Below are 13,829 nucleotides of genomic sequence, written 5' to 3' on the forward strand. Positions count from 1 at the left end.
GGAAAAGGTAAAATAGGTGGTGTACCTTCTATAAAAGTAACAGATAACATCCCTACAGCAGTTTAGGGCACACCTTCTTCAACATCACATGTTCATATAGCTAATCCACCAGATATGGCTACTGAAGGTATAAGTCATGATGATACTAACCTAGAGTCTGAGATACTTTTCACCATGAGTGTAGATACGCAAGATATAAACATTATTGTAGAAAAAGAGACTGTAGAGGTTAAGGTAGATAATGTTGAGGACAACAAGATTTTAGAGAAACCGACACACATTGTTGACTCTCAGGAAACTGAGATACCATCTAAAATAGAACAACCGGAGATTGAGAAACCAACAGAGAATAAGACAACTAGCACAGGGCCACCAAAATCTAAGAAACCAACAGTGGCAAAAATAGAGAAACAATCTACGGTAGAGGTTCATGTTGAATCTGAGACACTGGTAGTTATAGAGACACTTAATCAATCTGAGAAACCATCAAAGGTAGAGGTACAAACATAGACGGATCCACTGGAAGAAAATGTAAGTAAAGTGGATGCATCTAATGGAAATAAAGAGGATATAGTGAAGGTGATTGGTCAGACATCTGTTGAGAAGAAACCTATAGCTAAACTGAGCACATCTACAGGTGAATTCAGACCCACTAACATTACAGAGGTTCTATTGGATTATATTAAGAGGAGAACTGATTGTAATGCCTTAGATTTTAAGGCAATTAATAACACATTACCTATTCTGAAGATGATTGCACCTACATGTCAGATATATCACATTAAGGATTCTATAGGTAAATTAGACACATTGTCCAAATTCATTGCTGATAATGTTATAACTATAGACAAGGTGAATGAGGATATCATTAAGGAGAGAGTTGACAAAGAGAAAAAAACACATTCTTTGAGAACACCATAAAGAAATGTAACAATAACTTGGATACACTTTTACATGTACTCAATTCTACAATTTTGGAGTATAATAAGTTATATAGAGAAGCATGTAAACCTTACTATTTGACAGAGGACATTGATGAGGAGATCAAAAAGTCATAGAAAGAAATTGATGACATTGCAGATAACATGATAGGTTCATTTGGACTTATTTCTGTTTTTTAGCAGGAAATGGTTGTTTCTAAGGAGACGTTGGACAAACCTGAGAAAGAAAAGGCAAGGATAAGGTCTAATGCCAAGAAACTAAAGGGTAAACTTGGTCCAAAGTTGGAAAATATTATTACTTAGAGAGTTAAAATATCTGAGGCAACAGTTCAAGCAGAGTGATCACCGAAGCAACAAATGCACTATCTCACCGGTATGGTCCAGCAGACAGAGGCAAGTTTAAATGACAACAAGAAGTTTATGCAGAGTCTGAATCTAGTTTTGGCAGACATATTTCAGATCATAACCAACTGGTTATAGACCTTGAGGTAGCATTTTTGCACTCTACTGATTATTTATGACATCCTTTGTCATTGATGTCAAAGGGAGAGTAGTGGAGAGAAAAATTCATGTACAGAGAAGATCAATTTCTCGTGGGGAGCACACCTTTTTGGATTTCAGTTTTGGGATAACAGTTTTGGATTTTTCTCATGAGTGTTGCCATCAATGCCAAAGGGGTAGATTGTTGGCATTATACACTCTTATGAGAATAGTTGATGTTGTCATTTATGGCAACCAACTAGTAACCCATCGGAAATAGATTTCTACATGCCTAGTATCACATATATTATACACCGGCAGAAACCAGCACCGACAAGCACTTCACCGACATTGAGATTACATTGGCAACAAAGCATACCAGCACTCTAGCTGACATGGGATGAACTTTTGTTTATTGTAATATAATTATCTTTTGTAAACCGACAGGGTATATTGTAAAAGACTCATATATGTATGTGATCTTATAGGTCATTTTGAAGAGTGAGATATATGATATGTATGGTAGAAAAAAATTGTTTAGTGACAATGAAGGTTTTTGGTTAAGGCATATATCTGAGCTTAAACCGGTACTGAACCTGGCATTGGAGATGCTATTTTGAGCAATACATTGTATTGGATTTAATTATCCATTTTATAATCAGTGTGACTCTTCATTGAGAAATGAGCTCTAGGCTGCTGGCCTCCCTGGATGTATAGGCCCCTATTGTAAGTAGTATTTATTCATTGGCCAGTGAGTAAATATTGTGGGTCAGAAATCCCAAGGAGGTTTTTCCCACAACGGGTTTCCTCGTTAAAATATCTTGTGTTATGGTGTGTTTTTATGTTGTCTTTATTATTTGTGTTTATTGCAATAATTCTTATTTATCAGTACACTATTTTGGGTTGCAAAGTTATCAATAAGTTTAAATATTCAGCGAACCGATTAGACATTGATCCCCCCCTCTCAGTGTCTTTAGGACTGTCATTGAATCTAATAATTGGTATTAGAGCTTGGTCCTCTATTTGCAAAATCCTAACAACTTGAGGGAGATTCTGACACTGGTACAAATGGAGAACTTAAGAAAATAATTGGAAGGAGCTCTTGAAGAATTTGATGCAGAAAAATTGAATAATATCAAACTTGAAGATGATCTGAGGACTGCGCAGGAATTCATTAAAGGACTTCAGGAGAACTTTGTTAGAGCACAAAATAAAATAAAATAACTTCATGAGAAAATGAAACTCTTAGAGACATTACAAATAAATTGAGGAAAGAGAACACTAATATGAAGAATGAAATACAAGATATGATAATGAGGTTGTGTAAGGATATTGAAGATAGAAAGAAGAATGAAGAAGACTTGGCTAGGAGACTTAATGATGCTGGAAATGAAAATATGAGACTTTGTCATGAAAATAATATGCTAAAGACATATCTGATTCACATGCAACATGATAAAGATGACCTTGTGAGACAAGTTGGAATTCTGCAAAATAAGTTGGCTACTACAAATAAAAACAAAGACAAATTGATGAAAAGTTTAGAGCAACTTGATCACATGCTTAAAAGATAGAAACCTGGTGGAGATACAAATGGACTTGGATTTAAAATTGGAGAAAGTTCTGATACTAGAAACAATCTAGATCAGAACAAACCATTAAGACTACCTAATGCTTATAAATTTAATGGGAACTGTTTTAATTGCAAAAAATATGGTCACAAAGCAAATCAATGTAGATTTAGAAATAACTAGAATACAAACTCACCCACCGGTCAATGTTCCAAATGCAACAAAGTTGGTCATATTCAAAAAATTACAGAATGAATGTGAAATGCTATGTTTGTGGAAGATTTGGGCATTTATCTAATCAATGCAGATCACAAACCAGTCAAGGATATGGAAAGTCTATTCAGAGGAATAATGTAACTTGTTATGCATGTAACAATATTGGGCATATTGCAAAATTCCGTAGAAGCAAAAATACATCGACGAACAATAAAGGATCTAGTTTGAAGGGAAAAGAAAAGGTAGATGAAGTAAAGGAATAATTTTCAAACCAATGGATTAAGAAGAGTGATTAGAGAACTGATGAAACTATCCTTGAACTGGTAGAATAGAGTAATCCTCCACCTGCAGGAGATTCTTCATCTAACTGAGGCATAATCCTTCGGAGTTATTGGAGAAAACTGAAAATCATGTATTGTACCCTCGGTTGATGGTGAGAAGATACATTTCTTCTTTACCGACAGATTTGTTAAGTTTTCACTTACCTGACGAGCATTTAATGCGGTTTTGAAGGACCTTTTTTGCTATAAAGCACCAAAAACTGATACCTTCTCCTACTCCTAAGAAAACAAGGACACTCAGGAAGAAACAGTAGGAAGTTAGGGTACCGTAGAAGAAGCTTACACCTAAGAAGAAATAGACACTGATTACCCCCGCACTTGATGATCTACTGATGAGATTACAAAGGAAGGTAATCTGACAAATGTGAATAAATGGCATAATTCTTTTAATGATGTTGACAAAAAAACCATTGAGCAAGGCATTTTTCTACATTTGGATATTAAAAAAAAAGTTTTGATAGAAGTAATTCATGAGTTACCCAATGATTTATACATGAGATTGGAAGCTAAAAGGCTATCTGTGATGGAACTGGACAAGAAGCTGAAAGTTGAAGCACTCATGGTTGTACATCCGGTAAATTCTAAAGAAGAGATAAACGAGCTTATTTCTTAAGCTAATCGGTCAGTATTTGTCAGTAGACACTGGCAAGTAAGCCTGATGGCCAGAAGGGTCAAGGAGATTGCTGATGAGACTGGAGATAAATGGGACATATTCTTTGTGGAGAAGGAAAAGAGAGAGGAAAGAAGAAGATGAAAAATGGAAAAGACATTCAAGGTATATCAAAAAGACAAGGGAAAAGGTAAAATAGGTGGTGTACCTTCTATAAAAGTAACAGATAACATCCCTACACTAGTTTAGGGCACCCCTCCTTCAACATCACATGTTCATATAGCTAATCCACCAGATATGGCTACTGAAGGTATAACTCATGATGATACTAACCTAGAGTCTGAGATACTTTTCACCATGAGTGTAGATAGTCAAGATATAAACATTATTGTGGAAAAAGAGACTGTAGAGGTTAAGGCAAATAATGTTGAGGACAACATGATTTTAGAGAAGTCGGCACACACTGTTGACTCTCAGGAAAATGAGATGCCATCTAAAATAGAACAACCAGAGATTGAGAAACCAACAGAGAATAAGACAACTAGCACAGGGCCACCAAAATCTAGGAAACCAATATTGGTACAAATGGAGAAACAATCTAAGGCAGAGGTTCATGTTGAGTTTGAAACAACGGTAGTTACAAAGACACTTAATCAATCTGAGAAACCATCAAAGGTAGATGTACAAACATAGACAGATTCACTGGAAGAAAATGTAAGTAAAGTGGATGCATATGATGGAAATAAAGAGGATATAGTGAAGGTGATCGGTTAGACATCTGTTGAGAAGAAACCTACAGCTGAACTAAGCACATCTATAGGTGAATTCAAACCCACTAACATTACAGAGGTTCTATTGTATTCTATTAAGAGGAGAACTAATTGTAATGCCTTATATTTTAAGGCAATTAATAACACATTACCTATTCTGAAGATGATTGCACCTACATGTCAGATATATCACATTAAGGATTCTATAGGTAAATTAGACACATTGTCCAAATTCATTGTTGATAATGTTATAACTATAGACAAGGTGAATGAGGATATCATTAAGGAGAGAGTTGAAAGAGAGAAAAAAACACATTCTTTGAGAATACCATAAAGAATTGTAACGATCACTTGGATACACTTTTACCTGTACTCAATTCTATAATTTTGGAGTATAAGAAGTTGTATAGAGAAGCATGTAAACCTTACTGTTTGACAGAGGACATTGATGAGGAGATCAAAAAGACATAGAAAGAAACTGATGACATTGCAGACAACATGATAGGTTCATCTGGACTTATTTCTGCTTTTTAGCAAGAAATGGCAGTTTTTGAGGAGACATTGGAGAAACTTGAGAAAGAAAAGGCAAGAATAAGGTCTAATGCTTGGGAACTAAAGGGTAAACTTAGTCCAAAGTTGGACAATCTTATTACTCGAAGAGTTGAAATATTTAAGGAAAAAGTTCAAGGAGAGCGATCACTAAAGCAACAAATGCACTATCTCACTGGTATGATCCAGCAGACAGAGGTAACTTTAAATGACAACAATGAGTTTATGCAGAGTTTGAATCTAGTTTTGGCGGAATATTTCAGATGGTAACTAGTTGGTTACAAACCTTGAGGTAGCATTTTTGCACTCTTTTGATTATTTATGACATCCTTTGTCATTGATATCAAAAGGGGAGTAGCGGAGAGAAAAATTGATGTACATAGAAGATCACTTGCTCAGGGAGAGAAGACCTTTTTATATTTCAGATTTGGGATAACCGTTTTTGATTTTTTTCATGAGTGTTGCCATCAATGCCAAATGGGGAGATTGTTGGCATTCTAAAATCTTATGAGAATAGTTGATGTTGTCATTGATGGCAACCAACTGGTAACCCACCAGCAATATATTTCTACATGCCCGACATCACATATATTACACACCGACAAACACCGGCACTGACAAGCACTTCACCGACATTCAGATTATATAGACAACAAAGCATACCGACACTCTAGCCAAAATGGGATGAAATTTTGTTGATTGTAATATAATTATCTTTTGTAAGAGGACATCGTATATTGTAAAAGACTCATATATCTATGAGATCTTATAGGTCATTTTTAAGAGTGAGATATATGATATGTATGGTAGAAAATAATTGTTTAGTGACAACGAAAGTTTTTGGTTAAGACATATATCTGAGCTTAAACCAATACTGAACCTCACATTAGAGATTGTATTTTGAGCAGTACATTGTATTGGATTTAATAATCCATTTTGTAGTCAGTGTGACTCTTCATTGACCAGTGAGCTCTAGGCTGTTGGCCTCCCTGCATGTGCAGGCCCCTATTGTAAGTAGTATTTATTCATTGGCCAATGAGTAAATATTGTGTGTCACAAATCCGATAGAGGTTTCCCCCACACTGGCTTTCCTCTTTAAAATATCTTGTGTTATGGTGGGTTTCTATGTTATCTCTGTTATTTGTGTTTACTGCAATAATGCTTATTTACCAGTACACTGTTTTGGGTTGCAAAGTTATCAATAAGTTTAAATATTCTGCTAACTAGTTAGACACTGAATCCCCCCCCTCTCAGTGTCTTTGGGACTATCATTGAATCTAACAGCTTTGACATAAGGTGTTAACATTTGGATTGCACTAAGATTTATGGTATCTTATATGGTATTTTCTAATATATTGAGTCTTTGGAATAAAGGTCTATTCCCTATCATTATGGGTCTTTGAGCCACTCAAAAATAAATTTTGTGATGCTTTGATCCCCTATCTCTTGCAAATTATTTGACAAATGAGAGAATGTTGAGAAACTAGATGTCTCAGCTTTGCAATTTTTCTAAACATATTTATTTACTATTTAAATTTTTCTTATAATTATTCATAATAATTTATAATATATATCATGTTTACTATTTCACTTCATCAAAATGGGGCATGAAATTTTGAGTTGAAATTTGCACCACATGTAGAAAAATTATCACCAAGTAATATATTATGAAATGAATATAATCAAGGATGCTATAATAGATTTTATGACAAATGTAAAATCCTAGAAAAGAAAGGTTAGTCTAGATGTAATGAGCAACATTTATAACAAATTTTAATACACTTGTTAGAAGGTGGAAGCTACATATTATTTTTGAAGGCTCTATATATGTGAGGGGTATAAAATTTTATGTCTCTACTTTTATGACCTAATTTTGGTACATGTATAGTTATTTTTTTGGCATGTAGCTTTGACATATGTTGTTAACATTTGGTTTACACTAAGATTTATGGTATCTTATATGACACTTTCTATTATATTAAGTCTTTGGAATAATAGCTCTGAGACTTTTGAAGTACATAAATACTATTTAAATGCTACTAGCAGTACTCTTCATTATATTTTAAAGCTATTATCAAACTTTGAATATTATTTACTAATATATTCAGTCGTTTAGAGTGATTTTTTTATGGAAAGGTTTTACCTCACATAATTGGCTATGTAAAGCTTTATTGATTATTTTTGTCTTTTTATATGTTCTTTTAATCTATATATAATCATTTAGGATTAGATTTGAAGTTATTTGTATAGAAATATTTTTATGTGTTCTTTTAATCTATATATAATCATTTAGGATTAGATTTGAAGTTATTTGTATAGAAATATTTTTATGTGTTCTTTTAATCTATATATTATCATTTAGGATTAGATTTGAAGTTATTTGTATAGAAATCTTCTCATAGATTGATGAAGGAATTTCTTTCCACATACCTTGCTTCCATACAATGAGAGACAAGGATCTCATCCTTTAATATAATTCCCATTTACTTTTCAAGCCCAATTTTCTTTAAATATAAAGATAGTTTTATGTTTGAATTTTTTAATGTCTACTAGATTTGTAACCTATGGTACATTTTTAGGACATATTAATAAGAATTAGAAGGTATAATGTCTAACATGATTGTATGCTTGTTATAAAAAATGTCTTTTAGCCAATGAAATATTACATTGAACCATCTTTGAGAGAAACTCTAAATTAATTAGTAATTATGAAAGACAACTCGAAAAAATTTCCTTGCATATTAGATCAATATGTCTTTAATCCAACACCACCTCTATCCTCACCACCTAGATACATACAAATTGCATTTAAATAAAATTGATATAGTCTAATATATATGCCATTCTACAATATAATTGAAATTACAAAAATTAAAATGATATTTAAATAAGTTTTGTTGTGCATCTTCTCAAATAAATTAAAATTGTAAGAGTGCACATATAAACTAAAAGGATGAAAAAAATTAAAAACTAAAATATATATATTATTATAAACATAAAAATAGAAGGTATAGAAGAATACAATTAATAAAAAAAGAAAATAGAATAAAATAAAAAGGAAACAAAGAAGGGGCTTAAAAACATATATATTACTAGAAACAAAAAAAAAATAGAAGGGATAGAAGAATAAAATTAATCAAAGAAGAAAATAGAATTAAAAGCAAAGGAAACTAAGATTCAAAAGTAAAAATATTTATAAACAAAGAAAATAAAGAGGAACAAAGAAAGGATTGAAAGTTGTTTTGTATCTTTTTGTTTTTGTGGTTTAATAAAATTTTGACATTCTTTTATTTATAAAAATTACAATTAAAAATATGATTAAAGATGTTATAAATAAACTAAAGAAGTAGGAGAAAGGAATTAAGAAAACAACAAGAAAGAAAAGAGAAAAGATAAAAAATGGAAGGCAAGCAAAATGACCATCATTATATGTCTACAATTTAAATAAAGATTAAGACCTTCTAAATAAAAAATAATACAAACACTAATACATCTCCCTCATTCATTATTATTTTATTTATACAAATTATTTAACTATTAAATTTTTAATATTTTTAAAATTAAAATAAATTATATATCAATAAATTTTATTAACTGTAATCTTATTTAATAATTTTAAAACTACAAACTCCTTCGCATCAACTAAGTGCAAATATTATCTTTTATTAAGATTACAACATTAATTGCCAGTAATTTTTGGAAGCGCCATCATGACTTCACAATACAATACAGCCAAAACCCAAACGTGAAATGAAGAAACGAAGAAAAATCAACTGTTTAGAACATTTCCTTTACGTCTGAACATAAAAAGATAGCCGCCTTGGAAATATATTAAGATTTCCACTACCAGTTGGATTGGTGGTTAGAAGCTTCAAAACTTGTAACTGTTATTTCTACTTCATAATATATTTTCTTTATCACGAGTGGAATCTGTCCTTCCAATAACAGGAAGAAAAAAACTCAGAAAAAATGGCTATTGTGTCCAAAGTGCTTGTCTGTTTCGAAGATCTAGTACGTCTGAATATAAAAAGATAGTTGTAAATTTAAATAAAAATAATCTTAAGTCACTATTTAAACAATAATATGATTCTTCTAAATAAATATCCATTGGGACTCGGGTGATATTGGACGAGACATCAGTGCAGCATTAATTTTTTAGTTGAAAATATTCAAACATCTAGTTTTATACAAAACCAAGAATGTTAAGCACGGCCTGATAGACTATTATGAGAGAAAGTGATTTGAATACAACAGTATATTACAGGTTTTGCAATATTTCAGATATAGACAACATTATCCACTCTCAAAGTAGTCTAATGCATATACATGAATTGGAACGCGTTGCAGACTCAAAGAACTAGAATTTATCCTAAGGAAGATTTTGCATTAAAAGAAACAAAGTTGAAAATAGCAAACATAAATGACTAAAACTTACCAATGGAACTTATAAATATCTAAAATGTAGAACTTTGATTGTCAGATGCCAATATTTCTGCGCGATTGGTATTGCGCAGGAGGTCTGATATGGTAGATGTTAAATTGGAAGCAACTGCACCTCCCATGAAAGATGTCTTGAGATTCTCCAAAAACCTGGCTACATCTCTCATGGAAGGTCGTTCTCTTATTGATTCACTGCTACAAAGCAAACCAACATGAATGAAAGACAGAAGACATCTATTGTCTTCCATGTTTTCATTGACATCTCTCAATAGCCCGCTATCAACAATATCTGCCAGTTCGTTTGGAAATGCTGAACTTACCCACTTCTGCAAGTTCAGGTCTCCCACAAACATGTCATCACTTGGCCTCTTCCTTGTAACCATCTCTAGTATCAGAATTCCATAACTGTAAACATCTCCCTTCGTGGAAACACCTCCCCCCAGACCATACTCTGCAATCAATTTTATTCATGAAAAAATAGAATAGCTATTAAACGAAATGATAATGACAGTATAGAAGAACACAAATAGATTACCTGGAGCAATATAGCCAATAGATCCTTTGAGTGCAAGTGTTGTTGCACTAAATGAATCTATGGAATTTGTAGCAGTCAAACGGCATATACCAAAATCAGTCACAAGGGCTGTCATGTTGGCGTCCAGCAGCACATTGCTAGGTTTTAAATCACAGTGCACAATTTGAAAAGGGCAATCATGATGTAAATATTCCATGCCATGGGCAACATCCACAGCAATGCTCAAACAGTCCTTAAATCCCAATTTACAAATTTCCTGATCATCTCTGTCAGGATGTAAATGTTTCTCCAAGCTCCCATTCGATGCAAATTGAAGAACTAAACCTTTGAAGCCAGGGTAGGAAAATGCACTTATGATTTTGATCAGGTTACGGTGCCGAATACTGCCTAATACTTTGCATTCTGTGTTAAAGCTCTTATGAGCTTCTTCATTCTGCAAATTAAGAGCCTTGATTGCAACTATCTTACCATCCCTCAAAATGCCTTTGTAAACTGATCCGAAGTTACCCACTCCAAGCAAGTTTGACTCATCAAATGCGGCTGTTGCAATGACAAGATCTTGATAAGAAAATTTTGGATAGCTAAGCCTTTGAAAAATAAAGTTTGAGGGATGGAATAATTGGCTTGAAAATTTATGTCTCCATAGAATTCCTAAGACAGAGAAGCACAATATAAGTGCAATGGTTCCAACAACTGATAAGACTATTTTTTTAAGCAGTGAATGCTTTTCTTGAGTCTTCTTTAGGCATGGAGGCAATGAATAATTGGTTGGGCCACAGAGGCCAGGGTTTCCCACAAACAATGTTATAACAGGTCTATTTGGAAACAACCCTCCTGCTGAAATCTCCCCTGACAAATTATAGAAAGAAACATTCATGTACTGAAGTGCTTTCAGCCTTTGAATGGACAATGGTATTGAACCTGATAAAGAATTGCTAGAAAGATCCATTTCTTGGAGATTTTGTAATTTGGAGAGTGAATCTGGGATTGGACCTTCAAAGGCATTGTGGGACAGATTTAGATGCTCTAATGCTGTGCAGTCTCCAAGAGAACTCGGAAGCACCCCAGTAAGTCGATTTCCAGAGATGTCTATAGCTTGAGACATTACAATTTTACTTATCTCCAGTGGCAAGGAACCTTCCAAAGAATTCCATGAAGATTGAGGTAGAATACCAGATTTTTAAGGCTGGCAATGAAATCAGGAGGTATCCTTTCCCGTAATTTATTGTAAGATAAGTCAATGAGCTCCAACTTCTGACATTGTGCTAAACTAACAGGGATCTCCCCTGACAAGTTGTTGTGCTGAAGTAAAAGACGTCTTAGCTGTTGGGCGCTACAAAGAGAATCTGGTATTTTTCCAGATAGCCGGTTGTAACTAAGATCTAGGAGTCCGAGATGTTGCATTTGACCTATCTCACTTGGAATGCTTCCTTCTAATTTGTTCCCATCCAGACACAATCTCTCCAACTTCTGGAATCTTTTAAATCCAGATGGAACATTGCCACTGAAAAGATTATTGCTTAAACCTAAATAGGCTAAGTTTGTTAGATTGACAATCTGTTGTGTTATGCTTCCGCTTATCATGTTGTTTGATAAATTCAAGAGATTGAGATTGGAAGACAGCTGGCCTATGGATGGGGGTAACATACCAGTGAGATGATTATCCGACACTCCTATTCCTTGCAAGTGGGAGCAATTGGTGAGAGAAGTTAGAAAAGACAATGTGTTACTGCTGTCACTAACAAGTTGATTGGCCCGTAGTTGAATCCTGGTAAGGAGGTTCAACTTACCTAGTTCCATCGGTACGATTCCACTGAGCTGGTTTTTAGATAAAAAAAGTTCTGTGAGGTTTGAACAATTTCCAAGTGAGTTTGGTATTTTTCCACTAAGCTGATTTGCCCATAAACAGAGAAATTGCAAATTGGAGAGCTTGGTACCGATTTCCAGTGGAATATGTCCACTGAGCTGGTTTTCAGATAGATCTAATCTTGTCAATTTCGAGAGATTTGTTAAAGAATAAGGAATGGTACCTGATAAGTCATTTGTAAAAAGGTAAAGATGCTGGAGGTGAGTGAGCATACCCAATTTAGGGGCTGTGTGGCCTTGGAGATGGTTTTTGTACAAATATAATCTAGTCAAGGCAGACAGATTTCCTAAAGAGCTGGGAATGGTGCCTGATAAGTCATTTTTAAAAAGGTAAAGTCCCTGCAGGTGAGTGAGAATGCCCAATTCAAGGGGAATGGGGCCTGTGAGATGGTTTGCAGCCAAATCCAATTCAACTAAGGCGGACAGGTTTTTGAAAGAAGGGGGAATGACACCGGCGAGATTGTTTACTCTCAAGTAGAGGAACTTCAATCTTGTGAGGAGACTCAGCTCAGGCGGAATGCTGCCATGCAGTTGGTTATAGGAGAGGGTCAGGTAATACAATCTGCGGCAGGCTGATAGAGAGGAGGGAATGGTTCCTTGTAATTGATTGGAATGGAGCCAGAGTACCCGCAGATGGGGAAGTTGGCCGAGTTGAGGTGGAATGGTAGAAGTGAGGGCATTCTTGGAGAGGGCGAGGGTTCGAAGAGAGGAGAGATTGCCGAGGAGAGGAGAGATGGTACCGTGTAAGTTCATGTGGGCTAAGTTGAGGGCAACGACGGACTGAAAAGAGGGATAGCAGGTAACGGCAGACCAATTACAGAGGGGGCGAAGGTGAGTCCAATCTGGCAATGAAGAGGTGTTGGTGGAAATAGCCGCTTTGAATTGCAAGAGCAGTTGTTGCTGTTGAGAGATATTGAGCGAGTGAGGATGAGCGGAGATTGAAAATATGCAGAGCATGAAAGAGCATAGCAAAAGAGAAGCCATGGTAGACCAACCTAGGGCAGTGGGAAGCACAAAAATCCTTTCAGATTAGATGGTGAAGGAGTGGACATCCTCATATATTATTAGTGTAGTATTTAATGTTATGTGGAAAATATTAATTTTGTACTTTTGGTCAGAGCATAATTTGATAGTATTGAAAGCAAAATAAGTTATTAATAAAGTATGGTTAAAATAATAAGATAAATTGAACTTTGACACAATAACAGTATTGTGGAGTTTGAAGAAAAATCTACAAAGGTGGAATCTATCCTCTTTTATGAATATTAAAGAGTACATATGAAAGCATTTTTATATGTCCATTTTCTTTTAGTTTGATTATCATAATATTTTAGTAATATTATTTAAAAATTATGTTTTAACTTTTAAACATGTCATTTGTATAATTTATATTCAATAATTAAAGAAATAAATTTTTAATGGAAACAAACAAATTGTATTTTTATATTTATGTAACAATAATTATAAGAAAAGTTAATATAATGAATTATAATTTTTTAAAAAGATATTT

General features: G+C 34.0%; 1 protein-coding gene across 1 annotated transcript; it reads right to left on the bottom strand.

Moving 5' to 3' along the window:
- Nucleotides 1–9,663: 9,663 nt before the first annotated feature.
- On the bottom strand, nt 9,664–12,989 carry LOC131042313 (putative leucine-rich repeat receptor-like serine/threonine-protein kinase At2g24130). Its single transcript, XM_057975664.2, has 2 exons — nt 10,454–12,989; nt 9,664–10,369 (listed from the first exon to the last, which is right to left on the bottom strand). Exons 1-2 carry the CDS (start codon nt 11,556–11,558, stop codon nt 9,933–9,935), a joined length of 1,542 nt encoding a protein of 513 aa, XP_057831647.2. The 5' UTR covers nt 11,559–12,989; the 3' UTR covers nt 9,664–9,932.
- Between the last annotated feature and the right edge of the window lie 840 nt (nt 12,990–13,829).

This window comes from Cryptomeria japonica, chromosome 3 (assembly GCF_030272615.1).
Source record: "Cryptomeria japonica chromosome 3, Sugi_1.0, whole genome shotgun sequence".
In the NCBI taxonomy this organism is placed as follows: domain Eukaryota; kingdom Viridiplantae; phylum Streptophyta; class Pinopsida; order Cupressales; family Cupressaceae; genus Cryptomeria; species Cryptomeria japonica.